This window comes from Cataglyphis hispanica, chromosome 2 (assembly GCF_021464435.1).
Source record: "Cataglyphis hispanica isolate Lineage 1 chromosome 2, ULB_Chis1_1.0, whole genome shotgun sequence".
Classification (NCBI taxonomy): domain Eukaryota; kingdom Metazoa; phylum Arthropoda; class Insecta; order Hymenoptera; family Formicidae; genus Cataglyphis; species Cataglyphis hispanica.
In genome coordinates this window covers 8,651,988-8,679,417 of record NC_065955.1, presented here as the reverse complement: position 1 = coordinate 8,679,417, position 27,430 = coordinate 8,651,988, and the positions used below count along the sequence as shown (strand labels likewise).

Sequence of the window (27,430 nt, the reverse complement as noted above, 5' to 3'; positions counted from 1 at the left end):
TAACGAAAGATCGTTGATGCAAATTTTAGTTTATAAGAGATTGAAGTATGATACAAGTACAATTAAAGTAGAGCTCATCGAAATTATAACGAGTATCATTTGTCAATTATATCGTCCAAATCAACGATATTCGTGAGATAATATTCAATTTTATATCGCAGCTTTGATGGAGGGAAGTTATTTTTGAAAACTAGCTTTTTGTACTAATTAAAATAAGACGAAGAATTTTATTATAAAAATTATGCAACTGATTAAGCGAGAGATTGCATAACTGATGGAAATGTTTCTTACCTAATAAAAAATTTACATCATCTCTTCGCTTCGAAGCTTGATCAATTGAGAGATACAATATTCTTTATCTTTATATAGCTTCTCTACAATAAAATATCTTATTGTGACAATAATAGAAATACATTAATGTATCAAATGCAAATCGAATATTACATTGATAATTGCGATATCAAAATATGTATAAAAAAAATGATACGCATAATAAAACACAATTTGCAAAAATAAAATTGACCTTGACACTTTGCACATAACTTTTTCAGTATATAATTTAAATTGTTTTAAATTGTTTTACAAACAAAAAATTGTATTTTTAAATTATTAATATTTAATAATTCTCATTGATGTCAGGATTAAAATATTTTGTCTAATATTTCTTGGACACATACTGTATATACAAACACTGTGTATATATTTTTAATTTCCTATCCTTTATTCTCTGACATTTTTCACACTCTACATAGTGCATTTGCAATTGAATGCAAGAAATTGTAAGAGAGATAATATGCGCTCAATATGCATTTATCAAATTCCCTATGAATTACAATGTTATTCCTTCGGAACATTATTTAATAAGCTACTAAATTTAAAGTTACTTAAGTAGCTACGACGACCAACTATTCCCCGTCTGTATTTCGTTCAATCTCTCAATTTATTCACATCCGCGGAAAATTTTGCGATATCGTGTCTCTTATCGTATTATCTTTTTTTCACTCTCCGTAAATGTACAACGCTTCCCATCAAGATCGCGTATGAAGCTCGGTAGCGCGCGCATCCAGCACGACGAAGGAAATAGCGTAATCAAAAGGCTTATTACTCGACATGGCGTCCATTATATCCGAGACTATTGCGTAAAACAGCGTCTAATCACTGACTACTTGATCGTTTTGATTGCGATCATTAATTTTCACGTACGGCATTTGTAAACATTCAACAGAAAAGTAACCGATTTGCACGGGGGAAGAAAGAAAAGGAAAAGTAACGCGACAGTGATATATATTTTTCTTCCAGTATGATTGATGATATTACGACATTCTTTGTAAAATGTAAAACCACAACATTGCACATGCATACGTCGAAATAAGAAATAGAAATAGAAATATCAAAAGACTATTACAAACGATGTACACATTTTGGAATCTAATTCGATAAGTTAATCAAAAATTCGCGTATACTAATTATATCATATTTAAATATTAAAACGATAATTTAATTAATAACATAATATATTTATGTAATAAAATATTTATTGTAATATTATATGTAATATTATATGTAATAAATTATTTATATAAAAAAATTTTAATGATTTAATAAATTAATAAAACACATAATTCTCATATTTATCTCCTTGGCTAAGATTTTCGATAAGAATCTTCATTATAACAGTTGAATTATAATTTTCTTTTATAAATGTTTTTAATCATAATTCAGATTTAAGATCCATGAGAGAAATATGTCAATATTATTAATCAAGATTTACGAATTTTGTATGCGCTCGATATCCATCCGATGAAGATCCGAGACGCGAAAATTACAATCTGCAAAAATCAACTTAATGATGAAAAATTTGCCGATACAACAAGAGTACATGAAATCGTTCAAATATCGCATACACATATGTGCCTTCCGTGCGCAAACTTATGCACATGGAGAACCGAAGCCAGAAATACCTGGCTGCTAGGAGTTAAATTATTCAGGAAACTTCGTGTGATTCGCAGATATTCTCGGAAAATGCACGATCGACGCACAGAGAGGGAACAAAGTTACATAAAATGTAAATCGCGATCAAGCGCATCAAGCAAAGTTATCGAAAGATCTTATGCAACAATTCCTCGGCAAGATATTAATTTTTATGGAAATGTGTTAATTGCCTCACTCTCTCTTTTTTTTCTTGAAATTAACATATTTGATAGGTTTCAATTAACATGTCAATCACAATTTTATAATTATAAGCAACTGAAAGGAAGTGTCACAATTTTTTCACAACTTAATATATAAAGATACAAACGATAAAATTAAAAATTTTTTGATAAGAGAGAGAAAATTTATAGATGATATAAATAATGTATAAAATATATAACAATATTATTAATTAAGATTTTTACATCAGCTGATAAGATAAGATAACATTACATAAGAAATAGATAAGATTACATAAGAAATTAAAAAAATTTTTTATAAAATGCGGCAAAAATGTTCTCATTACTTTTTTACATTTATATAGTAAATACGCGCTAGCTAAATAATTATCCTAAGTAATTATCTTATCCAGAAATTGTACAACAAGGTAATCAGAATTGATGACAGATGCCATATTTATCAAGCTGTCGATTGTCAAAACACGCATTACGTAAGAGTGTTACGCGACGTGTTTTTGAATCGGTCATTTATCGCTCATAATTATAGACAGTTCACGTAATCAGCCATTCCACATGGAATTACGCGATCGGCATCTTCCTTGCGTGAATCTATTTTTGCACGATTATATTCAATTGTGACATTGCTTTTGCAGAAAGCTGCCTCGTAATTCAGCATTTACAAGAGCTTAATGTCGCACATGTCATGAGATATGCTTGCATAAAATGTTAATGTAAGCCAAATATTAAATTTAATTTTATCATCAAAACATACGAATAATATATCGATTAAGATAAAATAAAAAATGAGATCTTATGTTTGTATAAAATATTATCACAAATATAACTGCCAAATAAGTCATAAACATGAATGTGTTGAGAAATAAAAATTTCACGCGATATAGTAATGGATAAGAGATCAGAAATCGATAATCTTGCCGCGGAATAGCGACGAAAATAATGTTATAAAAAATTTAACTTCCAAGATTTATTATCACACTTCTCGATAAATATTACATGTACATCAAACGCGATTCTCTCCCGTCTCCGTTTTCGCGAGAGCAGACTCGTCCTCTGTCATTTTGTCACGAGATTTCGCTCGCGCGCGCCCAGTAGAATTAATTTTATGAAATCGCCATTATATAGTCATCGGAAGCATCACACGTCAGTGGCTGCATCGAACGGTGCGGCTACGTACTCTCTGTGCAAGCGCATCGCGGCGGATGCATTCAAAGGCGGCACACGTACATATGTATCCATAGAGCCGGCGCTGCATCGTTCGTCCTCGTATCGCGGTCTACGCATTCCAGTGCATTTTGCGCGACGACGAACGGCCTGCCGGCCGGTTCCCTTTGTGCCGGAACTTTGTCCACGATGCGGCGCCATCTCCGCAAACATACGTTGCGAGTATAACGCGGCCGCCGATAGTGAAGCGAGCGACATACATTTTTTAAAAACCTAGCGCCTGGCCGTCGCGGCGAGTCAATGCGAGTCACCAACGACCGCGTTTTAACATCTGCCACCTCACGCGAGGGAAGAATAGAATGCGACATTTCGCAGCTCGTGTCGCTTACCTCGCGACACGCTCGATATTCGCGATCCTCGTTCAGCGTCAGATATTATGCGGGAGAAAAATAACGCACGGTCAATTATAAAAAGTTTTGATCTAAACGATCCTGGAATCAAATTTGAGAGCCTGTGCATATAAAATGTGTTCTTCTCTGTTTACTTATTCAAGGATTTTTATTTGATTTTCGAATTTTATTTCTTAATTTATCCCTCAGTCCATATCCCCTCACTGTGGCAATTACATTAAATTAGATGTTATTAAAATAACATTTTCATTTTAAAGATAGACGTAAAATGAGAAATAATACTCGTAAGAAAATATCAGCAGAATTATAAAAAATACATTTTTTATGGTCTATTTTTCATTCGAAAAAATTTTGTAAAACGTGTAAGACGAAGAATGGTAGCTGAAGGGAGAATCTTGGAATAAGAGCGCGATCGATTGTGCAAAGTGTACGAGTGGCGTACAGTTCGCGCGTGCGGGACAAATTGCACGATTTCGTTTGCAGCACGCCTGCGAGTCACGCGACTCGCGTGCCTCGATCTCACGTTCCCGTGAAAATTGGCACGCTTATGTGTCGGGTACGCATCGGCGGACGAACCACAATTTTGCCAGCGAGACTTCTCGCAATACTGCGTAAGGTCTCTAGCTTTCGCTAAACCGCTAGAGACTGCGATTTCGCCGATGCTTCGAAGATATTAATTCCGTTAGCTCGCTTTCGAGCTCAAATGCAATCTTCTGCACTGAGAAAAAAAAGTTGTTCATTTGACTAAATGTGTTCAACTGATTATTATTTCTTTAATTGAAATATTTAAGTATTTAAGTCAAATATCGTCATGTTAATATATTTTAATGTCATTTTATATAATGTGAAATAATATCTCTTCTGTATTTATAAAAATATATTATATACATTTACAAATTAATATATAATTTCCGATTTCGTGAAAATAAAAGATTCAAAACGTCATTAAAGTGCCGCGTTGCTGTGCGATGTTATTTATATCTCTCGCGCCGGTAGATTTTATTTAATGCAACTCGACTCTTCTCGCATCACGCCGGTCATGCGCAACGCGTCCACTACTAGTAAAGACAATTAGGGCCCACATTAATTAAGGTAATTGCGCCGCACGAGCAACCTCCTACAAAATGTCCTCTCTCCGGATGTACGCACTTAAACCCCGCCTAACTACTGATTACAATAAATTTCATACCCATCCCGACATGGTGTTCGATAATCCTTATTCCACAGTTTGCGGAGAGTAATAGCTTTTTTTTTAAAAAAATATCTATAAACCTGTCATTAATTATTATAAGAAGCAGAAAAGTATTGATATACTATTTTAACCGATTTGTATATGTGTATGCTACTAGCAAAAAAAATATATCGTGATACAAAAGACAGTTTACTCTTTCAATTCTTGCCCATAATAAAAATATAATAAAATATAATAAAAATATAAAATTCCAAGACAAGTAGATCATCCTTCTCTCAATTTTTATATTGCTTTTATCTAATTTTATAATATAAAAAATTTCAAGAATAATAAAAAGATTTTCACAGCATATTCGCAAATTGTTTCAAATCATTTCTTTTCTAAAATCGTAAAATTAAAAAAAAAGATTAGCAGCTGTTATTATAAATAATATTTAAAATATAATTAAGATATTAAATCATATATAATTACAAACAATGTCCGCTCTCTATTCTAGCTATTTGTTATTAAGAAAGAATTAAAGTCTCATGAATTCTATGTCCTGTTCTATGATGATCCAACCTACTGATAATTCTGGCTAGAGAAACGACGATTCTCTGGCAATGATCCCGTGTCATCAACTTCGGCGCGCACTTCGTGCAAGGGATACGACCATTCGCCCGTTTGCCATCTAATTTTCACGCACGATTTCTCACTATCCTCGACTCGATTATCTTTGCGATCGCATACACGTATATTAGGCGTGTCGATGGCAAAATCGATGAAAGAACGACGAATGTAGCCATTTGTAAAAGATTGGCGAAGATAAAACCGTGACCTCGGAGTGCAAATAGATAAATAAATTAAAACTTGCCAAATTATATCGATACTATCATTTCTCGTAACAGTCTCGTAAAAAGTCATGGATTTAACAAATTATCAAAAAATTCATATAGCTTTCATCTATTTTTCCCCGTTACTTTTAAATTAAAATAAAAATCTTGCTTATTATGTATTAATAGCTATATTATATATTAATGTTCGAATAGCTAATAAGAATAGTTCGAAAACATTAAGATTGAAATTGTGAAGAGTCATGCGATTCCAGTAAAAAAAACTCGAAAACTATTTTTAAGAAAATGTGACTTTAAATTCAAAAAAGAAAAATTTGCAAAAATAATTTTCGATAAATTAGATGTGCACTGTGAATAAATAATAAGGCACAAATTATAAAGTCAAATTCATAAAACATGATACTTCAAAATAGTCTAACACGAATAAATAAATATTGCAAAAATATATTCACGTATGGACATGCAACAATGACCTGACAGCAAGTCTATTATTAAAGAATAAAAAAAAAGTCGGTGTGTATTATCAACCTCAGCACGATTCGACGCGTTCGTATGCACTCGTATAAATACAAAACGGACATAAAAAAGGGAGTACTGATACTGATATAAAAATTAACAAGAATGTTAAAAAGAGCATTATATCGACCGTCGTGTTAAGATAATTTGCATCTTCGTTTAATGAACAATACTATCTTCACTTTCACATCTCTTTAGATTTTTAAATGTCAAAAAATATGTGGAAAAAAACTTTTTATTAAGATTTTTGTTTTGTGCGCGAAAATTTTTGTCGAAGATTGGAATGTATGTGATAATTCATAAATGAAATTAACGTGTAAAAATCCACAAGAGCTTCATCATAAATTTGTAATCATACGGTCATTTGCTTCCCGTCACCCAGATATATCGACTTTTCTCGGAACATTGCATTGCAACAACTATTACAATTTTTTTGCCATTACATGCGCGACGTTGGCTGCATAATTAAACGATTCGGGATAGTCCTGTCACGCGAGGGAAATTATGTTCGCCGCTTTAGCCGGGTCAGAAAAAAAGGTAGGTCGTTCGATCGCACTATGATGGGTTATAGCCGGTAAATTATGGTGTCAAGAAATTCTTCTATATAGTACATCAAAGAAAGCCCTAGTTTCATTGATTTAGTGACCTCTTTTTAATTTCTTTTACATCTTTATAATTACATTATATAAATACACATATATATATATATATATATATATATATATATAATTAAAAAAATTAAAAGTTCTATATAAAACCAAAATAAGAATATATTTATAGAAATCGAGTTTCGTGTTTTAGCTTTAAAAATTACTAAGTCTGTTAATGATTAATAAGATTTTATAGTATTCATATCACCCCGCATCTCTTTTTTTCTGCATAATTTAAAAACAATTTTACAGAAAGCATTTTTTTGTACTACGATACCTTTAATATAAATAAAAATAATCTTTTCAGTTCAGATTTAGATGTATCCTTTAGATTTAAGTGAAATATATATATATATATATATATATATATATATATATATATAAAATGTTTTTAAAATTAGAGCACGTTTATTTAAGGAAATATATAAAGATTTAATCGTTACGATGATGAAGTACTTTATGGAACTAAATCTCTTTTTTATTCTAACGACTAAGGCACAAAAGAAAGAGTCATAGGTACATTTTTTGTTTGTATTTCTGGCCGGTAGTCGGTTGCTAAGATTAGACGAAAACTCTATATATATAGAATGACATTTATATACGTTGTCTCTTAAAATATGGGCTTAAATACATGTGCTCACGTCTCTTCCGCTTCGTCATATTTTATAGTTAAAGTATTTAATTATTCAATAAATAATATTAAATTTAGTATTATATATTATAAATAATATATTTAACTATTCTACAATTTGTATGAGAATTGAAAATAAAGATATATACGCGCAAAGAATGTAACAAAAAAAAAAAAAATGTATACAGTCCTATCTTTAAGAGCCAAATTATTATAAAAAGTCAAAATTTTTTTTTTTTTAGGACATTCTTTTGTAAAAAGAAGATTTTTCTGAAGACCCCTCAAAAAGAATGATGTTTAATATTGCTAGCACACGTTCTTTGATACGTACCTAGTTGATTCGTGTGGTGCATATTGTAAATGGTAGTACCATAGTCCAGGGCCATATGCTACACTCTTAAGTAGTAGTATATCCACCGAGATATTTAGTATCCACTGCGAAACAGCATCCGGATCTCTCCCCGACTTAACACCAGTTCTCACACTCGCAAACGTAAACACCGCGATTATTTTATCGTCATGACACACGGATTCATGTTTTCCAAAAAACAAATAATTTTTATAACCACCACCTCGTCTTATCGAGATTTTCTCTGTGCTTGTCGCTCTCTACCACTTTTTTCGTATGTCCAAGAGATGATCTAGAAAGAGAATAAAGGAAAATCATCAATTCATCTGACGTAAAATATACTAGAACAAGTATCGTAAACAAGCTACTTTTGATGATTATAAGATCAGCAGAATTCAATGATCCATCAGTAATAATATTTACTATCATCTATTTTAACTATCTAATAAAATCTTATTATAAAAAAAAAGTAATTATTTTTTTCAAATATATCTCTAAGCTCTTTCTAAAAGTTAAATAAACTATTTTGCTTTATGCAATTCTCCTAAAAACCTTCTTAATTTCAGGTTGTATCTTTTAACTCTACCTATTGCTTGTGAATATTTTTCCTCTCGTTTTCAACAGAAAAAAAATTTCGATCACATTTTTTATGTACATAAATTTATATTTTTTCTCATATATTTTTCTATATCTTCATAAATGTAACGTGCAAAAAAATGCAGAAATTCATAAAGCTAAAAATACAACAGCAATTATTATATACAAGCTTTGGATTCAAGAACTGTGAGCAACGTTCGCGTGCAAATGCCAAAGAATAAAAATCTAATTTTGTGCCTAGTGATAAGTGCAGATGTCCTTATCAATGATCGCGGTGGTCAAATCAATCGTTTTGCCGAATCGAATACATTGTATTAATTTTTTTTTACGCTGGCTGATTATTTAAAGATTAAATAATAGCACTGCTTGCGTCCAAATTCCCTCCCCCTTTCTTCCTCTCTCCCTCTTCTTAACATTGATTAATATGTAATCGCTGATTTCGCACGTGCGCGTGGGATGCATGATTAACGATAAAACATTGTCGAGAAACAGCAAAACGCGAGACATTAAAATATCTCATTCTCGTCGCCATTTATACGCTCCCCCTACATACAATCGATTGGTGGCGAGAATAAAATATTGGTCGCGTGATAAGTCACAGGTCTTCATTTATCATATAAAGTATTGACTGACATAACGTTACGACATATAAATCGCACAATAGCAATATAATTTTTACCTTTAGAGATGTAGATTCACATCGAGAAAAATTCTTTCGATAATGTGCCCACAAATTTGTAAAATACTAATGATAATTTTTATGAGTCATTCCGCATATTTCTCGTATCACAGAATAGACTAATCGATACACGTGAAGAGAGAAATTTAAAATATTTGCAACTCTTACGATTTTCATCAGACGATGTTGAGAAAATGCGGAAATCGTGCACGTGGGAAGACGAGTTGATCTGCCTCGATATAGATGCGAAAGATCAATGACCGCATAATAAATATAAACCGTAAAAGGACTAAAAGCTAAACGCCTCTCCTCCGCTTTTTATATAATATTGCAAATGCAATGTAAACGTTATTACTTCTATTGAAATTGTGATAAGATTTACTTTTTCTTTTTTCCCGTAGCCGCATATATTTTCATTTTCGTTTCCACTTTTTTTCTCGCGCTAAAATAGCCGTTGAATAAATAAAAAAATCGAGTCTTTATTCTCTTTATAAATATCAGAGTCTCTGCATACTGATTTTATTAATCGTATAAGCGATTACAATGAATAATTGCAAAAATACAATTTTCTTTAATTCATCATTAATGATAATGTCGAATACAAATTCTATGCAACATTATCATTAATAATGAATTCATATTTTTTAGTTTAACAAAAAATATTTCCATACATATGTTTTATAAATACAAAATAAATAAAAACATATATTTTTCTATTTTTATGCAATAAGTTGTTATAATACCTTCTTTATATAAAACGTTATCATAATCTTTTTTCCTTAACTTGATTGATAAAACTATTTGAATTTATCAAGAATGAATGCAAAAGAAAACAAATTCCGCTCTTATGTGTTACTTAATGTATTACTGTTACTCAACGTGTGTTATACAATTCGATTCTGTAATGCGATCTGTTATCGACAGGCATGATAGATTTGTTTGTCATCAATTCGAGCGATAGGTGAACGAAAGCGGAAAGAGATTTCGAGACTAGAGGATGAAATGTTTGGGAGAGGCAAGTATAGTTCACTATTCATGTAGTAAATTGATCCCTTGACTTCGCCTAAGTGGCGCGGATGACTATCATGACGTCATCCCGCATTTCCTTCTCTTCTCTTTTATCTTTAAATCTTTTCGACCGTGGATAAGCTTCTTCCTCGCCGCAAAATCGGCGATATTATTTTATTAGTTGTAAATTCATCACGATGAAAACTTATATATTTTCTCGATAATTTTAACATCGCTGCGCAAACCAGCCAGGTACCGAATAATAATGCGCGCGCAATAAAAATAATTATCAGATTAATAATACATAATTCACTATTTATAAATAAATTAAAATAATTTAAAAATATCATATAATTTATAATTATTGTGAATAATTTTAATAGGATAAAAATACGTTTTATTGTTATCAAAGCGAAAAAATTGATCCGAAGGAAAAAAAAAAAAAACGACGGTGCTTAAAGAGACTATTGGGCGACAGTTTAAGAGCAGATTTGCATAAATAAATGTAACAATGGCGCAATTGAGATACGATCTTTCTACGACTGAAATCACACGCGCAAAGTTGCAATGCGTCGAAAGCGCTTTTTCGAGATAAGCAAACTCGAGCAACCGGCGCTATCGAGGCAGCAATATTGGGTTTCGTCGAGCAACTTGTCTGCATCACGAAGAGGCGGGGCTGCGACAACATTCGTACGGTTATTTATGATTGTGCGTTACTATCCGCGTGATCCATCGTGATCGTTGTTGGAAATGGAAAGGATCGTACGACTGACCCAGTTAATCTTCGCACTATTCGATGCGAGAAAAAGGCTCGATTCTCTCGACGGAATCACGCGCGGCCACGTCACGTTTCGAGCTGCATTCCTTGCCAACAGTCGATCGGCATTCCTTGAATATCGTGAATATCCATTCTCTCTTGTGAAATAAAATCGAGCAATTATAGGAGGAATTGACAAAAATCGATCAAGGAATTTCACTATATGAGGTAAAATCACAAATTTCTGTGTGTATGTATATGGCTATTTTTCTATTATATACAACTAGTAAATTTAATGTTAGCAAATTGATATCAAAATATATGATAGTAAGAAATTAGATTAATTTTTATTATGTTTATATCATATTTTATTTTAATTTGTTGTGGTGAAGGTGCTAGCTTAACAAAGATGAAATTAGATTACAATCAACGGTTAATATATCTTTAATTTTTCTTGTCATGCAAGAAATTTTAAAAATATTAATAATGATATTATTAAATAAGCCATCCGATATATATAAAGATTGAATTATACATAATTTTGAATTTATATTATATAATTTTTAATTATTTAAAAAATAGCGTTACATGCAAAGTCGGAAATTTGCTGTTAGAAAAATATTGATATGTTATGCACTATGATTCAATCTAAAAAAGGTAAAGATTTCAAAGATCTATGAAAATAAACGTGACACGAATCTCTTGATCGGCACCTCAGATTATCGATAGTTCGACCGACTTTTATCTCTTTTTCGCCGCGGCAACCACTTCGTGAATGCTCTTCCCGTCGCAGCGGGGAACCGGTACCATTAGCGGGATGTTGAACTTGCCTTCAACTTGGCCGCCTCTATACGCAAGGAGTCCCCGAGAACGCCAAAGGCGATTATAATGGCACGCCGAAGATTAAGGCGCATTGGCGATCTTCGTCTCATAACGCGGACGGAAGATGCGCATGATCGCCGCATTGCGTTTTGAAAAAAAAAATAAATAAAAAATTTCCGAAATGAAAGAGAGAGGGGGAAGAGAGGTGGAAGGAGAGAGGGAGAAAGAAAGATTACTGGAAGAAAATGCAGAAATGCTCACATACAGACATGGCAAAAATGCAAAAAGTATTAAAATAATAAAAATAAACCACTCTGAAAATTGATTAAAATTAATGAATGATTCAACTCTTGCACACTGATATAATATAATGTGTAATGCCAATTGAATGTAAAAATTCATTTAATCACTCGTATCTCTCATTGTTATTAATCTAAATAAAACTTAAATTCAAGCAATCTTTACTTTTCCAGAATTTTAATTGGGCGCTCAACCGTGAAGAGAGGTATACTAAAAAAAAAAAAAAAAAAAAAGTGAGATAAATGAGTTACGAATGCGTGAGATGACGCGTGATATGTAAATTTACTACACGATCCAAATCGAAAAGATATTTGAATACTCGATACACGTGTTGAACGATTTGGCACATTTTAGACTACGCAATACGATAAATATAGATCGTCGAGGGGAAGCGGGGGGGGGGATACCCCCCCGCTACTAGGATCGTACCCCTCATAGATTTAATCGTAACCGTTAAAGCCCTGAGGCTGAATACACTTATAATGAATCAATGTTAACATGGAATTGTGTTAAAAGATTGAGAGATATACGAATTATTCATTATTCAAGTTCGAAAATTATGTGAAAGTTAAATGCTTAATTTTTAAGTTAAAAGTTTAATTTTCTGTATATATACTCGATGTAAATTCTAATACAATATGCAAATTGATGATGGAAATGTCAAGAAACATCAACTTTATTCGCATAAAAGTACATAAATATACTTAAAATAGATTTTATTCACTTATAAATGTGTGATTCATTAAAATTATTATGAATTTTTAAATGTGGGAAATTGAATCAATATCGTAGGAAGTTTCGTTATAGAAATTCTCTGATGTACAAAACATTTTCTCATATTATTTATTTATAAATAATATGAGAACGTCATCTGCATGATCCAGTTGTATAGTAAATAAAATAATAAAACCACTTGCCCTTAGTTGGCTAAAGAAACAATTTGTACATTTTAAACATGGCGTTTCGTGCGATCAAGGTGGAGAATCGATGGCTCTTACATCGAACGATTTGAAAATCCTATCGATATCTTGGACACGACAGCGGAAACTCCATGAGAAACACGGCATATGATGCGAAAAGGCTATAGACGTTTTGCATATGCGGAATCATGTGACGTGTTCCTCGAGGTGACCGAAGAAAGTATGTATATATGAATACGGATAGAGGAAAGTTGCGGCTAGTTCATTTCACAGACGCATACACATATAAACATGTGTTCCAATCCACTGCGCCTAGGAGAGACAAGGTATTATTAATTAATTTAACCAACATATCGCGATATACTGTAGCTTTATAGCGATTGAATCGATATTTTTCTCTAGAACCGGAAACTGACACGCTACACAGTCACCGTGGAAGGCGGTTAGATATGTCAACATCTGATTGAAATATTTAGATATAATAAATTTATATTTAGATAGAATAAATATTTAGAATGTTGGTCGCTTGAAGCATAACCGAAATATCGAAACATGAAATAACCAAATGGAAAACCAATAGGAAATCGTAATCGCGCAAAGTCAAATAATCAGAGATAAAGAGAGCGCTGAGTTAATTTTCATTCAACTAATACCCAATCTTTCGCATATACGAATAAATTTTATAAATCGTTTATATAATCGGGTAGGAGATCAGATCCATTTAATATACTATTACTTTGTATTATTGCAGAAATTATTTATCTAATCTAACACCCGAGCACGAAGGGATTAGTCAACGGGTTTTCCTCGAAAATGACGCAACAACTGTTGAGCTAATCAATCTTAAGGTTAACGATCTCGATTGTAGAACGCGAACCAAGAGTCAAATCTAGCGAACGCGCTACTTCGCCATCCATCAAAAATCAAAGTCTCCAATTAGTATCGCTAGTAGATACACCATATTCAACACGGAAGAGAAGGGGAGCAAGGATAGGGGAGTTAAATATATTTTTCTTGCCGCTCGATTTCTTTCGTTCCACGTTTGTGTGACGGGTGCGCCGAAACCTGTCCATTTATCTCTTCCTTTCTCTCTCTCTCTCTCTCTCTCTCTCTCTCTCTCTTGCTCTCTTTCTCTCGAAAAAGCGGCTATCTATCCACCAACCTACCCAGCGGGAATCTATTTCTCTCGTTGAGTAGGCGCCAAGAATCTAAATTCGACGTCGCCACGCCTCCGCGACTTTTCACGTGCTGTTATATAGCGTGCGATAAAAGCGCATACGGAAATTCGCGCTGAGATTTAATGCGTAAGTCAATCGCCATCGCGATATAAATCACTTGGATGGATCGTAACTTTCCGATGCAAGACTCTCTCTGTTATTAAGGTAAAGAAATAAAGAAAAAGCAAATTATTTAAATATTATTTTTTTATAATCAATTCGTATCATTCTATATCGTTATTTTATGTATAATAAAACATATATTTTAACATTATATGTATAAAAATAATATCAATAGAAAAATAATAATATTGGTTGACTCGCGACACAATTATATCGCATGAAAAATCGGAATAATGTGGAAAAGATATTGTAGGAAAATTTAAACGAAAGCGCGTTATACATTAAACTGATCAAATCTATATGTTGGGGTATTATTGATACGCCTACAATTTCTAATATAAAATTATAAGAGATTTTTATAAATTCGTCTCTTCGCACATCTTTACTATTATCTTTAATCGTTTTCTATCGAATTAAGCTTTGGTCAATGGGCTCGTATGTCAAGTGGGCGATGAAGCGTGACAAAGGCGAGAGAAAAATCAACGAGGTCGAAAAAAAAAGAGAGCAGCACCTCCGACAAACAACAGCTTTTCTCGCCCTCGCACGCATCGCTATTTTCGCGATTTCGTGCGAAATTTGCCACCGTTTTGCACACTTCATCGCCACTTTTGTGTCTAATAATATGCTCCACGAACGCGTAGCTTTGCGTACACACGCACCCGAATGACATGCTCGTTCGCACATAGCCGCAGCGTAAAAGTTTCATATATATATGCGTAAACAAGAGCGGCAAATGTAAAGGCAAATTCTCGGACATCTCATCATGCGTCGTATGGTATTGAATTCTTAAGATGTTAAAATGTGTAGATAAGGACGTGGCACCGCATAAATTTACGTGCGACAAATCCGGCGAAAGTTTCAATTCACCGATGGCATTTAATTTTAATTCCATATCGATGTTGGAAAATTTTGGTCGCGTGTACAACGTTCGTTGACTCTTCTACTCTCTATAAAGAGAGAGGATAGACAAATAAAAATCTTTCGCAGATTTTTTTCGCTTACTTTCCTTCATATGATGAATAAAAATGAAAATTAAAAAAAAAAAAAAAAAAAATTCTATAGCTGCAGCAACATAAAAAGTTAATCTTTGCAATGAAAAATAATTTGGCCTAGATCTTTTTGTGTATATGAAATTAAATCAAAACTTGTTCAAAAATTTATTTTTATAATTTTACAAGTTTACTGGCAAACCTTTTCATTAAACAAAATATTGCTCCATGAACTTGAGTCTTTTAATTAAACCACATGTTTTTCACTCCAACACTTCCTTAAAGTTCAAGAATTTCCTCAAACAAATCCCGATAAAAAAAATTAAGTCAAAATGATTAATTATTAATATCGACCTTGCAAAGTATAGTACTTGAAATTCAAAATTTACAATAATAATATCCGCGCGTCGGTTTAATTACCAAGTTCACCGCCGGCGATCGTTCATGATTATAGCGACAGTTGCGAGAACTCGCTATGTGGGTCGAGATTCGAGGAGAACGAACTTGCGATCCAACTTGCTTCCCGAAAGAAGTGACCCACGATATCGTGCGTTTTACGAGGAGAAAGTTTTTATATCATCTCTCTCTTTCTATCTTTCTTTTACATGTGTATGCGTGCGCTTGTGATGTACACGGTTTACGTCGGAAACGACGAAGCTTCGAAAGTAAGGTACTTTAGTTTCCACATATCGCGATGAATCGATGACGATGTGTACGAAGAAAGATACGAATCGAGAAAGCACTCGCGAAACCAGCGCGATGCGATTTACAATTAGATGAAATTTTAATCCCTCCATTTCTCTCGTATTAAATTTTTTTTTTATATAATTCAAAGGATATCGGATAGAAACATTACAATATAAGTAGTGACATATTATCTGTCAAAAAAAAAAAATTGGAATTTTTTGCATTCACAGAAATATCAAAATATGAAAAATTTTTAAATTGAATTTTAATTATAATGTATATATGTATAAGCTAACGTCTGACGATCGTAATATTATTTTATAAAAGATTTATCTATTAGATGTATCTATTATTATGAAATCCTTATGGACCTTTTATAGAATGATATTGAGTATATTTGTAATGAAGATCTTTATTTCCAAGATTGAACAAATTATTCCTTAACAAAAATGTCGAAATATGGATAGTATCTTAATAGTGATCAAAAAACAAAAAATTTTTTTACAAATTATAACAATCTTTACAGTTTTTTACTTATAAATTACTTATGGAATCTTATAGTATTATTAAAAAATTTAATTTTGGCACCTCTTCGAGAATTTTGATACATATATATATATATATATATATATATATATATATATATATATAAATAAATTGTAGAGATTGGCTTTTCATGTACTTTACTCTATGAGACTAGAATATATTTGATTTACACGCGTAAATCTAATCTTAATATTTTTTAGGAGAATTGCAATTGTATAAAATGAATTTTATCTTGCACAAGCATTGTTCAAGTTCGAGCGTGTTTCTTGATTATAAACACGTGCATCAAATCTAGGAAAAAATCCGATATACTGCATTTATGAACGCGCTTAATCCGATTAACTATACACCTCAACAAGCTGCTGATTAGTTTCGAAAATAATCCACGTTATGTGCGAGCGTATATTATTAATTATGTAAAATTAATAATTTTGTTACGCAATCAAATTAAAATTCCTCCATTACTTTACACGTTTTATATAAAATATTTTATAAATAACAAAAATAATAAATTAATAATAAAATATTAAAAATACATTTATCTATAATTTTCAAATAAGAGTTTTCATTGTACACATAATAAAATTCTTTTAATAATAATGTTATCCTCTAATCTGCAATTAGTCATGTTTAGAAAAAAAACTATAAATAAAAAAAAAATATTAAATAAGCAGATATTAAATAATATATGATTACCCATTCTTGCACAATCCTGAATGCACAAATATATAGTTGATTAATTTGATGTCGGATACGATGACCGCGGAACCAGACATGAATATACATCGTGACATTATTACAACGACGTTTCTCCATTACGCAAAATATTATTTATGCGTTTTCGTCTCTTGGATAAGGTTACCGAGATATTAATCGCTTATAATCGGCGCAAATGTCAGGCGGTATTCGTCGTTCTCGCGCGCGTGAAGAAGCGTGTGAAAAAGACTCGCGTGATGAAATATCGTCGTTTCATTCTACGCTTGTGCGTCCGATTCGACAAACGTGTTCTCGAAGCCGTCATCATCATCATCATTGTATTGCGCGATGCAACTCGTGCGTAAATCTTTCTCGACGCGTTCGCGTCCTGCCGTTTTCGTTCGTTGACCGCTCAACGACAACGTTCTCCGAACGACACCCGAGATCGATAGATCGAACCGTTTGCTCGCTGCGTCATAGATATAGCCGCTCTTTATCGACGTGAATGAAAATGTGATCCTTTATATCCATTATATCGATAGCGAGCAGTATAAATCGCCACCATGTTGTGACATATCTCTATTTCGCGACTCATGTTTCCAGAAGAGATGTGGAAACAATCTTTTTATAAGAATTTTATATAAGAAATTTTAATAATTTCTTTCTAACCCCTTCACAACAATAATGAAAATATAATTTAAAAATTTATAATTATCCGGAATAATATATAACACTACATATATTATTTTACTATTACTCTTCAAAAACTTATATCGAAATATGTTTAACGAGATATGAGACAATTGTTTACGTAGTCCTTTTACACTCGGAAAGATAAATAATTAACAAATTTAATTATGACTATAATTTTTCAATAATTCCTACAAATTAAAACAATTGATTGTTAATTTAAATAACATAATCTATGATATTAATAATAAATATTTTAATATCGAGACATAATTTTGTGTTGATATGAAAATACAATTTTGCCGCACACATTTGTTGAAGTTAATTCGGATTAAAGAGGCATGTTTAATAAACCACCGACACGACACAACGCGCAAGCGATCGACTCTGAACGTGGGCGTCACACACAACAGGTGTTTCCTGCATGCGAAGCGTTTTCCTGCTGTCCAAATGAAAGAAAGAGAGAGAGAGAAAGAGAGAGAGAGAGAAGAAGGGAGAAACTTCGCTCTTCTCTTTCTATTGACTTTTCTTCGTAAACAAATTTTTGTAAACATATATGTTGTATTGACATTTTCGACACATTCGACCTGAGACTTATCACTTCGCATACCACGCATTTAGAGATTATTTATGTTGTCCGATTTTTACGTCACGTGAACGGATGATATGATTTTGAAATTAAACAAATAAAAGTCGGACTCAATTGACAGCATGGTAATCGGTCGGCATTCGGAAAACATCGACGTCTATATTGCCGCGGAAGTTTTATTATTATCGCAACATACAAAACGTCATGCAGTCTGTTTACTCCGCAATGGAGATTCATTAATATTTCAATGCCATAAACATAAATCGTTGATAAAAGTGTTATAGCCTGTGCTATTAATGAGAGAAAGAGCGAATAGAAAGAAACTTTCGAGGCATTACGTCTTCATTTTGTGCTTCAACAGCGTGATACGGATTTTCGATGTATAATTTATCCGGCAAAAATATTCTCTCTCTCTCTCTCTCTTTTTCTCGGTATTTCCAGAGCGGCGCGAAAAAAATACAGATGCGTAGTGCGCGCGTGTGGAGTGAACGAGAAGACGAGCGCATAGAAGAGAACGCGATTTGAATTTTGCATCTATAGATCTTTGTACGAGAAACGCAACAGCCAATAACAGCGAACTCTCTTCTCATCGCTTCGCTCATTGCGACACACCGCTGCGAAATCGCGGAAATATGGCGGCCGAGACGACCGCCCGCCGCGCGTTCTCGAACGAGCGCGTAAAATAGAAAAAACAAAGTAAGCAGTTTATTTATTTACCTCTTACGTACGACGTTCGTCGTACTTTCCGCCTCTTTCACTACGTAATTCCCAGTTCTTCCCGAGGAAGGTGGAGATCGCGATGGAGAAGAAAGGCGACAGACTCGAATTACACTACCGACCGCGTACGTTCAACGTTCTCCGTCCTTTCTCTCTCTCTCCCTCCCTCGGAGTTACTTGACTTTTCGCACACGCTCGTCTCACACACGACGACCACACCGTTTAAAACGACGCGGACTGTCATCGACTGCGACAGCACACCGAGACGCAATACGCGCACCGCGGTTGCCCGGACGGCGTACGACGCTACGTCGTAACTATACCCGAGAGACGACGCCGCTGGTGGCTGCTGTTACGCGAAACGAAGGTCGCGTCGACGGGCGCGAAACGAACGGCAGCCGTAGAGCAGCAACGAAGACGCACGTCGCACGACAGACAAGAGCGAACTACACCGCCAGTCGCTTCGCGCGCTCCCCACTTCACGCCTCTTCTTCTCTCTCCCTCGCTCTCTCCCATCCCACTTCGTGCGCGCTCCGCTCTTCTCTCTCTGCGCGCTGTCCGCGCCACCGCGCGGTCGTCGTCGTAGGTCCCCGATTATTTATAGAATCTCGGCATTGTTGTGTCCACGCGTTCCCTCGCGTCAGGATCGCCCCTCGCGGCTTTATCGCCACGGATTACTCGCGCGAAAATTGCATAATTTTATGCGATCTTAAACTTTATAAAAATTTTAATTTTACCAAAAAATTTAAGAAAATATTATCTATGTGATCTTTTGAATTATATAATTCAAATTTATTAACAATTATAAACAGTTTCTCTAAAATACTTCTCTAAAATATAGCATAAATTGCATTTATTATTAATTATAAAAGCCTCTAAAAATGACTTTTATCAATAATTATAAATAAAATTGTAATACAAATATCTATAGTATATCTCAGCATTAATAAATCGTGTATTTTCTTCATTCTTATTTGATGAATTTATTTCATGACGTAATATTCGTATAAGCAAACGTATAATTATCTTACGCATATATATATATATATATATATATATATATATATATATATATATATATATGAGAGAGAGAGAGAGAGAGAGAGAGGAGTTTATTGTGAATTGTAAAGTTTACCTTTAAATATCGAATATTAATTTTTATCTTTGGCGCATTCCCAAAATAATCCTTTTATCTCCCGTTAAGAATATTATATACACAAGCGAAATAAGCAATTGTAAATATTCGCGACACGTGTCCAATGCAAACGTCCTGTGCAAATGACACGAGGATCGAACGAGGAGCAATGCAAACGTGCGCTACGATAACGTGGGCGAACGTCGCTACGTACGTCATTCTATTCAACTGTTTCCTCGTCATAAATAGATGGGCCCGATTAATCACCGACGAGCAAGCCCAGGGGCTCGTCTTATATTACGCGATAGAAAAATCGATATTTTCCTCGCGGTCGATATTTATATCCCAATCAGTTATATCCTCCCCCTCGGTTCATCTACTCTGTGAGAGACGTAATATGTCCACCAACGTAATACTTGACTACCATTTACCGCTACCATCTAGAAAACCGTTAAATTTCTAACGCATCACGCGTCACAATGTTTAAAGTTAAACGTGACTATGCATTGCTAATTTTACGGCTATGCATCATACCGATAAAATTTAATTGGCTAATTAAAAAAAAAAAAAAACATTTTCAAGAGCTTTTCAATTTTGCGCAAAATTTTTTCATTGGAAATAAAATTTTCCTATATGATCTTACAGTTATTTCTATGCAAATACACTTTATATTCTTCAATTAATCTGTACAGTCTTATTAAATAAATAAATTATAATAAGATGAATCATATGTGTGTAACATACACACACATTGATTTGCTCCAGTGTACTATTTAAATTTGAAAATGATTTAATAATATTAATTTAGAATTTTACAAGAAAAGAATAACTGTTAATTTTCGCTAATCGTCTTTTAAAAAATTGCAACTTGTTTAGGAAGCAAGTTTCAATATGAAAAATATATGCTAATCTGAATTAGATTAAAAATGCATTGCGCACTATCGGAAGTCCGTGGGTGCTGCGGCTAGCTGCTCCCGGAAGTTCTCTTATCACGAGCCCTTTGTTTTCTCCGCTTTAATTCACCGAAATCGTACAATAATCACCACCGCGTCACCGGCGTTAATGACACTGCACAGATTACGCTTATCGAGTCGTACGGTCATAGTACGGGGAAGAAAAAAAATAGTAGACACGTAGACATATCATATTATAGCCATTGAAACTTTCAGTCTGATTCTACAAATAAATTTTTTTTTTATAATGCGTATGTGTGTGAATTTATATATATTGATAAATTTTAGAAATGTATGTAGCCAAAAAAATAGAGCTTCCTTTACATTGAGCACAACTTCAAACTATCTCAGAATTTGTAACCTTAATTGTTTAGTAATAAATCTTTTATATTAATTTTTCTCAAAAGTGATTATATAAATAATATATAAAATATTCCTCTTTCAAAAAATTCAACATCTCATATTTTCAAAATTTAAATTTAAAATTAAACTATCGAAATATTTAATATTATTTATTAAAAAATTAGGATAAGAAATGATAGTTTCTCTTCCCAAAAAATTGAAATTTTAAACTTGTAAAAGGATCTGTTATTAAAATTATGGAATAAACAATTTTAGAAAATTCTATCTATTATAATCTAATGTATCGTATCTAACAAATAGGTTCAATCGGAATAGAAATCCATTTGTCAATATTTCCTTTATCGTACTATTGGTAAACCGAACAAACAGAATCAGTATTATTTCACTCGTTCTTGGATTAATCATGTCACATTGCGCAAATTGACATTTGGTCCGAGATCGCGCTCTCTGACGCAATCTCGGCAGGGCGCGCGTGTGGCTATAGGAATACCGATTTGCATTTTGCGAAAGGACGACGAACAAAATGCGTCGTTATCGAAAAATTCGACATCAAAAATCGCAATGTGAGTAATGCTTCGAAGTTGCAAAAAATGATTGAATCAGGAAGCGTGTGACGAAATATCATTAGAGTGTAATTTTTCACAAAAAAAAAAAAATTTCTCACGCGTTTCTAATCGTCATTAATAAACGTGACGATCATTCTCGTGTGTCTATAACGTAAGATTATAAAGTCAAATTTTTTCAAAAGGAAGAAAAGATGAGAACATGAGATATTCTTTTACGTGATTCTTTTTGACACATAAAAAATGCGGTTAATTTCAGGCGTCCATTATGCTTGTATTTTAAATTTGAAGTATATTCTTTTCTTTGTAATGTAAAGATAAGCTAGAGAATTATCATGTACATTCGATGTATTACACGCATATTCGAAACTTACACCTTGTAAGGTACTTTTCCTGAAAGGAAAATTCATATCATATTTATATCCAATTCCTTCTCTATTTCACGTTTTACACTCAATGCGTCATGTTTAGAAAATGCGGCTCCGGCACGATCTCCTATTCTGTTAATCACACGGTGGTTTCCTTCAGAAAGTCGCGGACAGGCTCGGCGATAATGAACGACTCGACTGTAAAGTATTGTAAAGCTAAAGGAGAAGAGTCACTCCTCCTCTGCGACGAGTTCCTCGCGTGTAATATCATGCATCCCGCCCGACTTTGACGTGCGCAGTTCTTTCCCGTGAATCTAATTCGAACGGTGGAATTTTTTTTTTTTTTCTCAGCCGCCGGCTAAAAAAACAGAGCCATCTCCCAATCACGTGCTACCTTCCAAAAATAGCAGACAAGGTCACGTTAAGCGGCTTTCCCCTCGCCCAACCCTCACCACCATCCACCCTAAACTCTATCGATCCATTGGTTTCGATACCGTTAACACATCGGTCAATTAAAAACTAACATTTCATGAATATCAATTGTTAAGCGAACAAGATAGAAAATCGTCAATCGGTTCGTTTTAGTTCAACCGTTCATTGGAAGAGTAATTATGTTTTTTTCTCTTTATAGAAAGAAAAAAGTTCTCGAAAACATTTAATACAATATATAATTTATTAAAGCCAAAACAATTTATGTACATATTTTAATATTCTGTTGCCTTATGCATGTTATGCTGCATAAATTTTATAAAGATTGAAGATTTCAGATTTAAAAGCAAACATGTAAGCTTTATATATAATGTCAAGCTATAATAATAAAAATTACTTAAATATTTTTATTTTCATACTTTATGATAAAGATATATTATTTTTGATAAAAAATATTTTCAAGGAAGAATTTTCTCTCTCTTTTTTCTTTCACGCGCTGGTGGAGACGCGGAGCGAGGCAGCGAAGTACAACAATTTCAATAATATACGAACCATGTATAGCGATGTATTTTTATAATTTGTGCAAAAGATGATGCAGCAAGTCAGGCGACTCTAATATATTCAGAGTCTCTCGTTTGCGTCGGGCTATTTATAGCGGATCGCTCGATATGATGTACTGATTTTATTTTTAGCTGCTTACCTAGCTACGGCCCTTTCACCCCTTCGGCATGACACCCTCGTGACAGCTGAGCACGCGAAAATTGCCGATATTTACCTGAAAAAAAAAAAAGAAAAGTAAATCTTTTGAAACTATGAACTTGAACACTGAAAAAAATAATATGCAATCGGTAAACATGTTTATACAATATCTGAGATGGATTAACTTTTATTGGAATATTTTTTGTTTTTTTTTCCCGAAGCGAGGAAATGAAATCGATATTTAATATCGACCATTTATAAACATAGTTATAAAAATAGTTTATAAAAACTTATTACAATATATTGTAAAAGTGTAAAATTATTGACAATTAAAAAACATTAAAAAAAGTTTTATAAACATTTATAAAAAAACAATTTGTGTGTATCGCGTTATAAACCGATTCTTTATAAATGTCAAATAAATTTTTTCATCAGAAAAAGTGATCTATAAAAGAAAAATATTTAACATACAAAACATAAATATTTACTCTCTCTTCTTAAGAAATTACTTTTTATAGAAGATTTGCTTTTATAATTAATTAATGACTATTGTAATTTCGATAAGCTCAAAATTTTCGATACTACAAATCGGTAAAAGTTATATTTTCTATAACAAATTACTGCGTTTTCATTGACGGAAAGAATACGAAGATCATTTTTAGAGATTAATTTTATTCACGGTAAAGTATTATTCACAAAAATTATGCCTTTATTTCTTGTTTGTACGTTCTCTGGCTAAATCTTAGGAAAGCGCAAAGTACAACGAGACTCTCGGTAGGTTCATGTGAGAAAACCAGACACAAGGATCGCATCGAGCTGTCTCGATCTCAGCATGAGGTCGTTTAGAGCGTATAAATACGCGTCTTTAAAAAGCCGACCGTTCCGCTTTTAAAAAAGCGCGTATCGTAGACGACTCGTTCTCGGGGTGTTTCTACGGAGTGTCACTTTAATCCGTGGAAAATCAAAAGAACGTTACAAACTATGATATAACCAATTTACAATATGTGATCTATCGTATTTTTTAAGCGCAGCGTAAAAGAGAAATTTATAAAAATAAAAAAAAATTCATTTTTTTTATTTGGAATAAAATATTTTTCATCATTTCAGAGCAAAAAAAGGTAAGGAGTATTCATGTCATTTCACAAAATAAATTTTTATTTTTATGTGTAAGCCTAAATATATATATATATATATATTTAAAACAGATTTACTGAGTAATGTACTCGTCCTCAAATAAGACACCTGTCTGAATTGACAAAATTGATTATTGTGCAAGACAGTATAACGGGACGTAGTATCGTATCGGGAACAGCCTGGTTAGGCGGGCACTCTCTCTTTCTCGCGGTAATACAGCCGACACATGTGTGTACTAGTACGAAAATAGTGACCGGCTCGTTCGAAAATACCGACCGCTAAAAATACGGACAAAAATAAACGTCCACACGTGTGAAAACACGCATTAATATTCGCCGCTCGTCCGACGGGCCGATGTTTCCATGCCACTGTATAGTGAAAGAGAGGCTCGTACGAGCGCGGATGGCAGACAAAGATGGACACATGTAAGTTAGACAAGGAAAAAAAAAAACAGAAAAAAAAAGAAAGGAGAGAATATAAAAATCTAACGGATGATGAGCGAAGCAAGGAGAACGAAGGATGAAGCGTGAGAAGAAGTGAGAAAAGGCGGTAAAGTGCAGTGAGCTTACTCGAGCATCTTTAAACAAATTTTCTTTCATCATGCCGATAACCGCGTTGTCTTAAACCACGAAAATAGACTCGGAATTGCGTCCTAAATTCCTTGAGTCGTTTCCCGATTACTAAATACGTAAGGATTATTATCTGATATCATGAATGTGTTGGGTGTATTTTAGAAATGTTAAACATATAAAAACCTGTTTCATAATAATTTTGGAGAAATTGCGTTTGATAAAATTATTATTATATATAATTAATCGCAAGAATTTCTTTTTTTTTTAAAAAAAAAAAAAGATTTCGTCTGTAGAATGATACTAAAAAATGAGAAATAATATAGCGAAATGATTCAAGTACCAGATTATCATCTTTTTCAGAAATAATAAAAGAGAAAACGCACTTAAATGTTATTACAATATTTCTTATTATAATATATATTTTCTAAAAATCTGAATATATTTTAGAGACAACTCTCTTATGTGATATACTACTATTAGTGTCATTAGCGACATTGCGACCTTTGTCCAGCATAATTGTGCATAAGTAAATAAATTCAATAATTTTTTTTAGGTCCATAAAAAATAATAAAAAGCTATAAGCATTTATTGTGTTTAAAATAAAAGTAGAGACAAAAACTCTTGTATATTACTGTTATTTCGCATGGAAACTTCGTATTTGATAGCCTTTTTGAAAATGAGAATTGAGAAATCCTAAAAATAACGAAATTTCGTGGCACTTGTATTATTCATCATGATTACTCCTCGATTCTCGGTTGCGAGATACGCGCGTGTATGAAAGCCTGTGGATCTGACAGAAAAATCGCCAGGCGAGAGAGCAGCCTGGCGCCACCGTGACAGCGTGAGGCGGCGCCCGCGCCGCTTTTCTGACTCACGACGAAAAAGACGGCGCGCACAATGCGACGAAAAGAAGGGTGGCCGCCCGTCGCCCGCCCTCGTGCGCGATCGTGGTGTTGCCAGGGGTAACCCTGATATTTTGCGCGCGTGACCCATAATCGCGCAAAATGCGCCAGTGCGTCATCCCCGCATCGGAGAATTCACGGATCTTGATATTGTAACATTAATCCTTAAAAATAAATATCCAACAAAAAAAAAAAAAAAAAGAAAAGAAAAGAAAGTGAGAATGTCATTGATTTAAAATATGCGAAATTGTAACAATTAGACGAAATATGTGAGCACTCTGAAAAATTAATTTTTTTTTTGACGTATAAATAAAATATGTCAAAACTATAAACGTATATTGTATTTATGAAGATCATTTTATGTTTATGTATGAAAATAAAACATATCGCTATTATAAAAAATTGTGCATTGTACAATACATAACGCAGTTTCAAGCAATTGAAGATAAATATATTAAAATCGTCAAATAAGATTTTGATTTTGAAAGTTTGAGCTTTGTTTTATTGTTCATCTGTTTTCTGTTAACGACAATAAATAATTAATCTCACCTAATGTAATCTCATGGTTAATAATGCAAAAAAAAAATCAATAATTATGTCAAGAAAAAATTTAATTATTACCTCTACCTCTAAACGTGTACTTATTTTTTATTCAATGCAAAAGTTTCTCTCTCTCTCTCTCTCTTCCTCTCAAATATAAATCGTTGTCACTTCATGCATTATTCTACATATAATATGTCTTGAAAGACGACAATAAAAAAATGACTTACTGAATACAATGGCGTGAAAGAATTATACGAAGAATAATTTCCTAAATTTCTTTGATGGTAAAAAAAATTAGAAAACAGATCACCCACTTTCCCTTGGCTTCTCGTGCACTCCATCAACGAATCCATCCATTCGCGACGATGGCCGTCAGCGCCGTCATCGTCGTCATCGTCGTCATCGTCGTAGATTAACAGGTAGGGACCGTTTTGCCATTCCCGCTGTTCGATCTGTCGGCCGGGGTGAGGAAGGGCGACGGTGCGGATGCGGACGAGGGGAAGATGCGGAGAGCCCGGG

At 33.4% G+C, this 27,430-nt stretch overlaps 1 protein-coding gene across 7 annotated transcripts in view; it reads right to left on the bottom strand.

Annotated features, from left to right (window-relative positions):
- LOC126859072 (histone deacetylase 4) overlaps positions 1 to 27,430 on the bottom strand; it is a 98,955-nt gene that overhangs the window by 36,924 nt on the left and 34,601 nt on the right. For 3 of the 7 annotated variants that reach the window (XM_050609981.1, XM_050609985.1, XM_050609989.1), the window contains exons 1-2: positions 19,251 to 19,686; positions 7,896 to 8,205 (exon numbers count right to left, since the gene is read on the bottom strand). In XM_050609981.1, coding sequence (XP_050465938.1) covers positions 7,896 to 7,950 — 55 coding nt within the window. In that variant the 5' untranslated portion in view covers positions 7,951 to 8,205; positions 19,251 to 19,686. Of the gene's footprint in view, positions 1 to 7,895; positions 8,206 to 19,250; positions 19,687 to 23,761; positions 23,837 to 27,430 lie in introns of those variants that run through there. The other 4 variants (XM_050609987.1, XM_050609988.1, XM_050609983.1 and 1 more) reach the window with 3 other exon arrangements.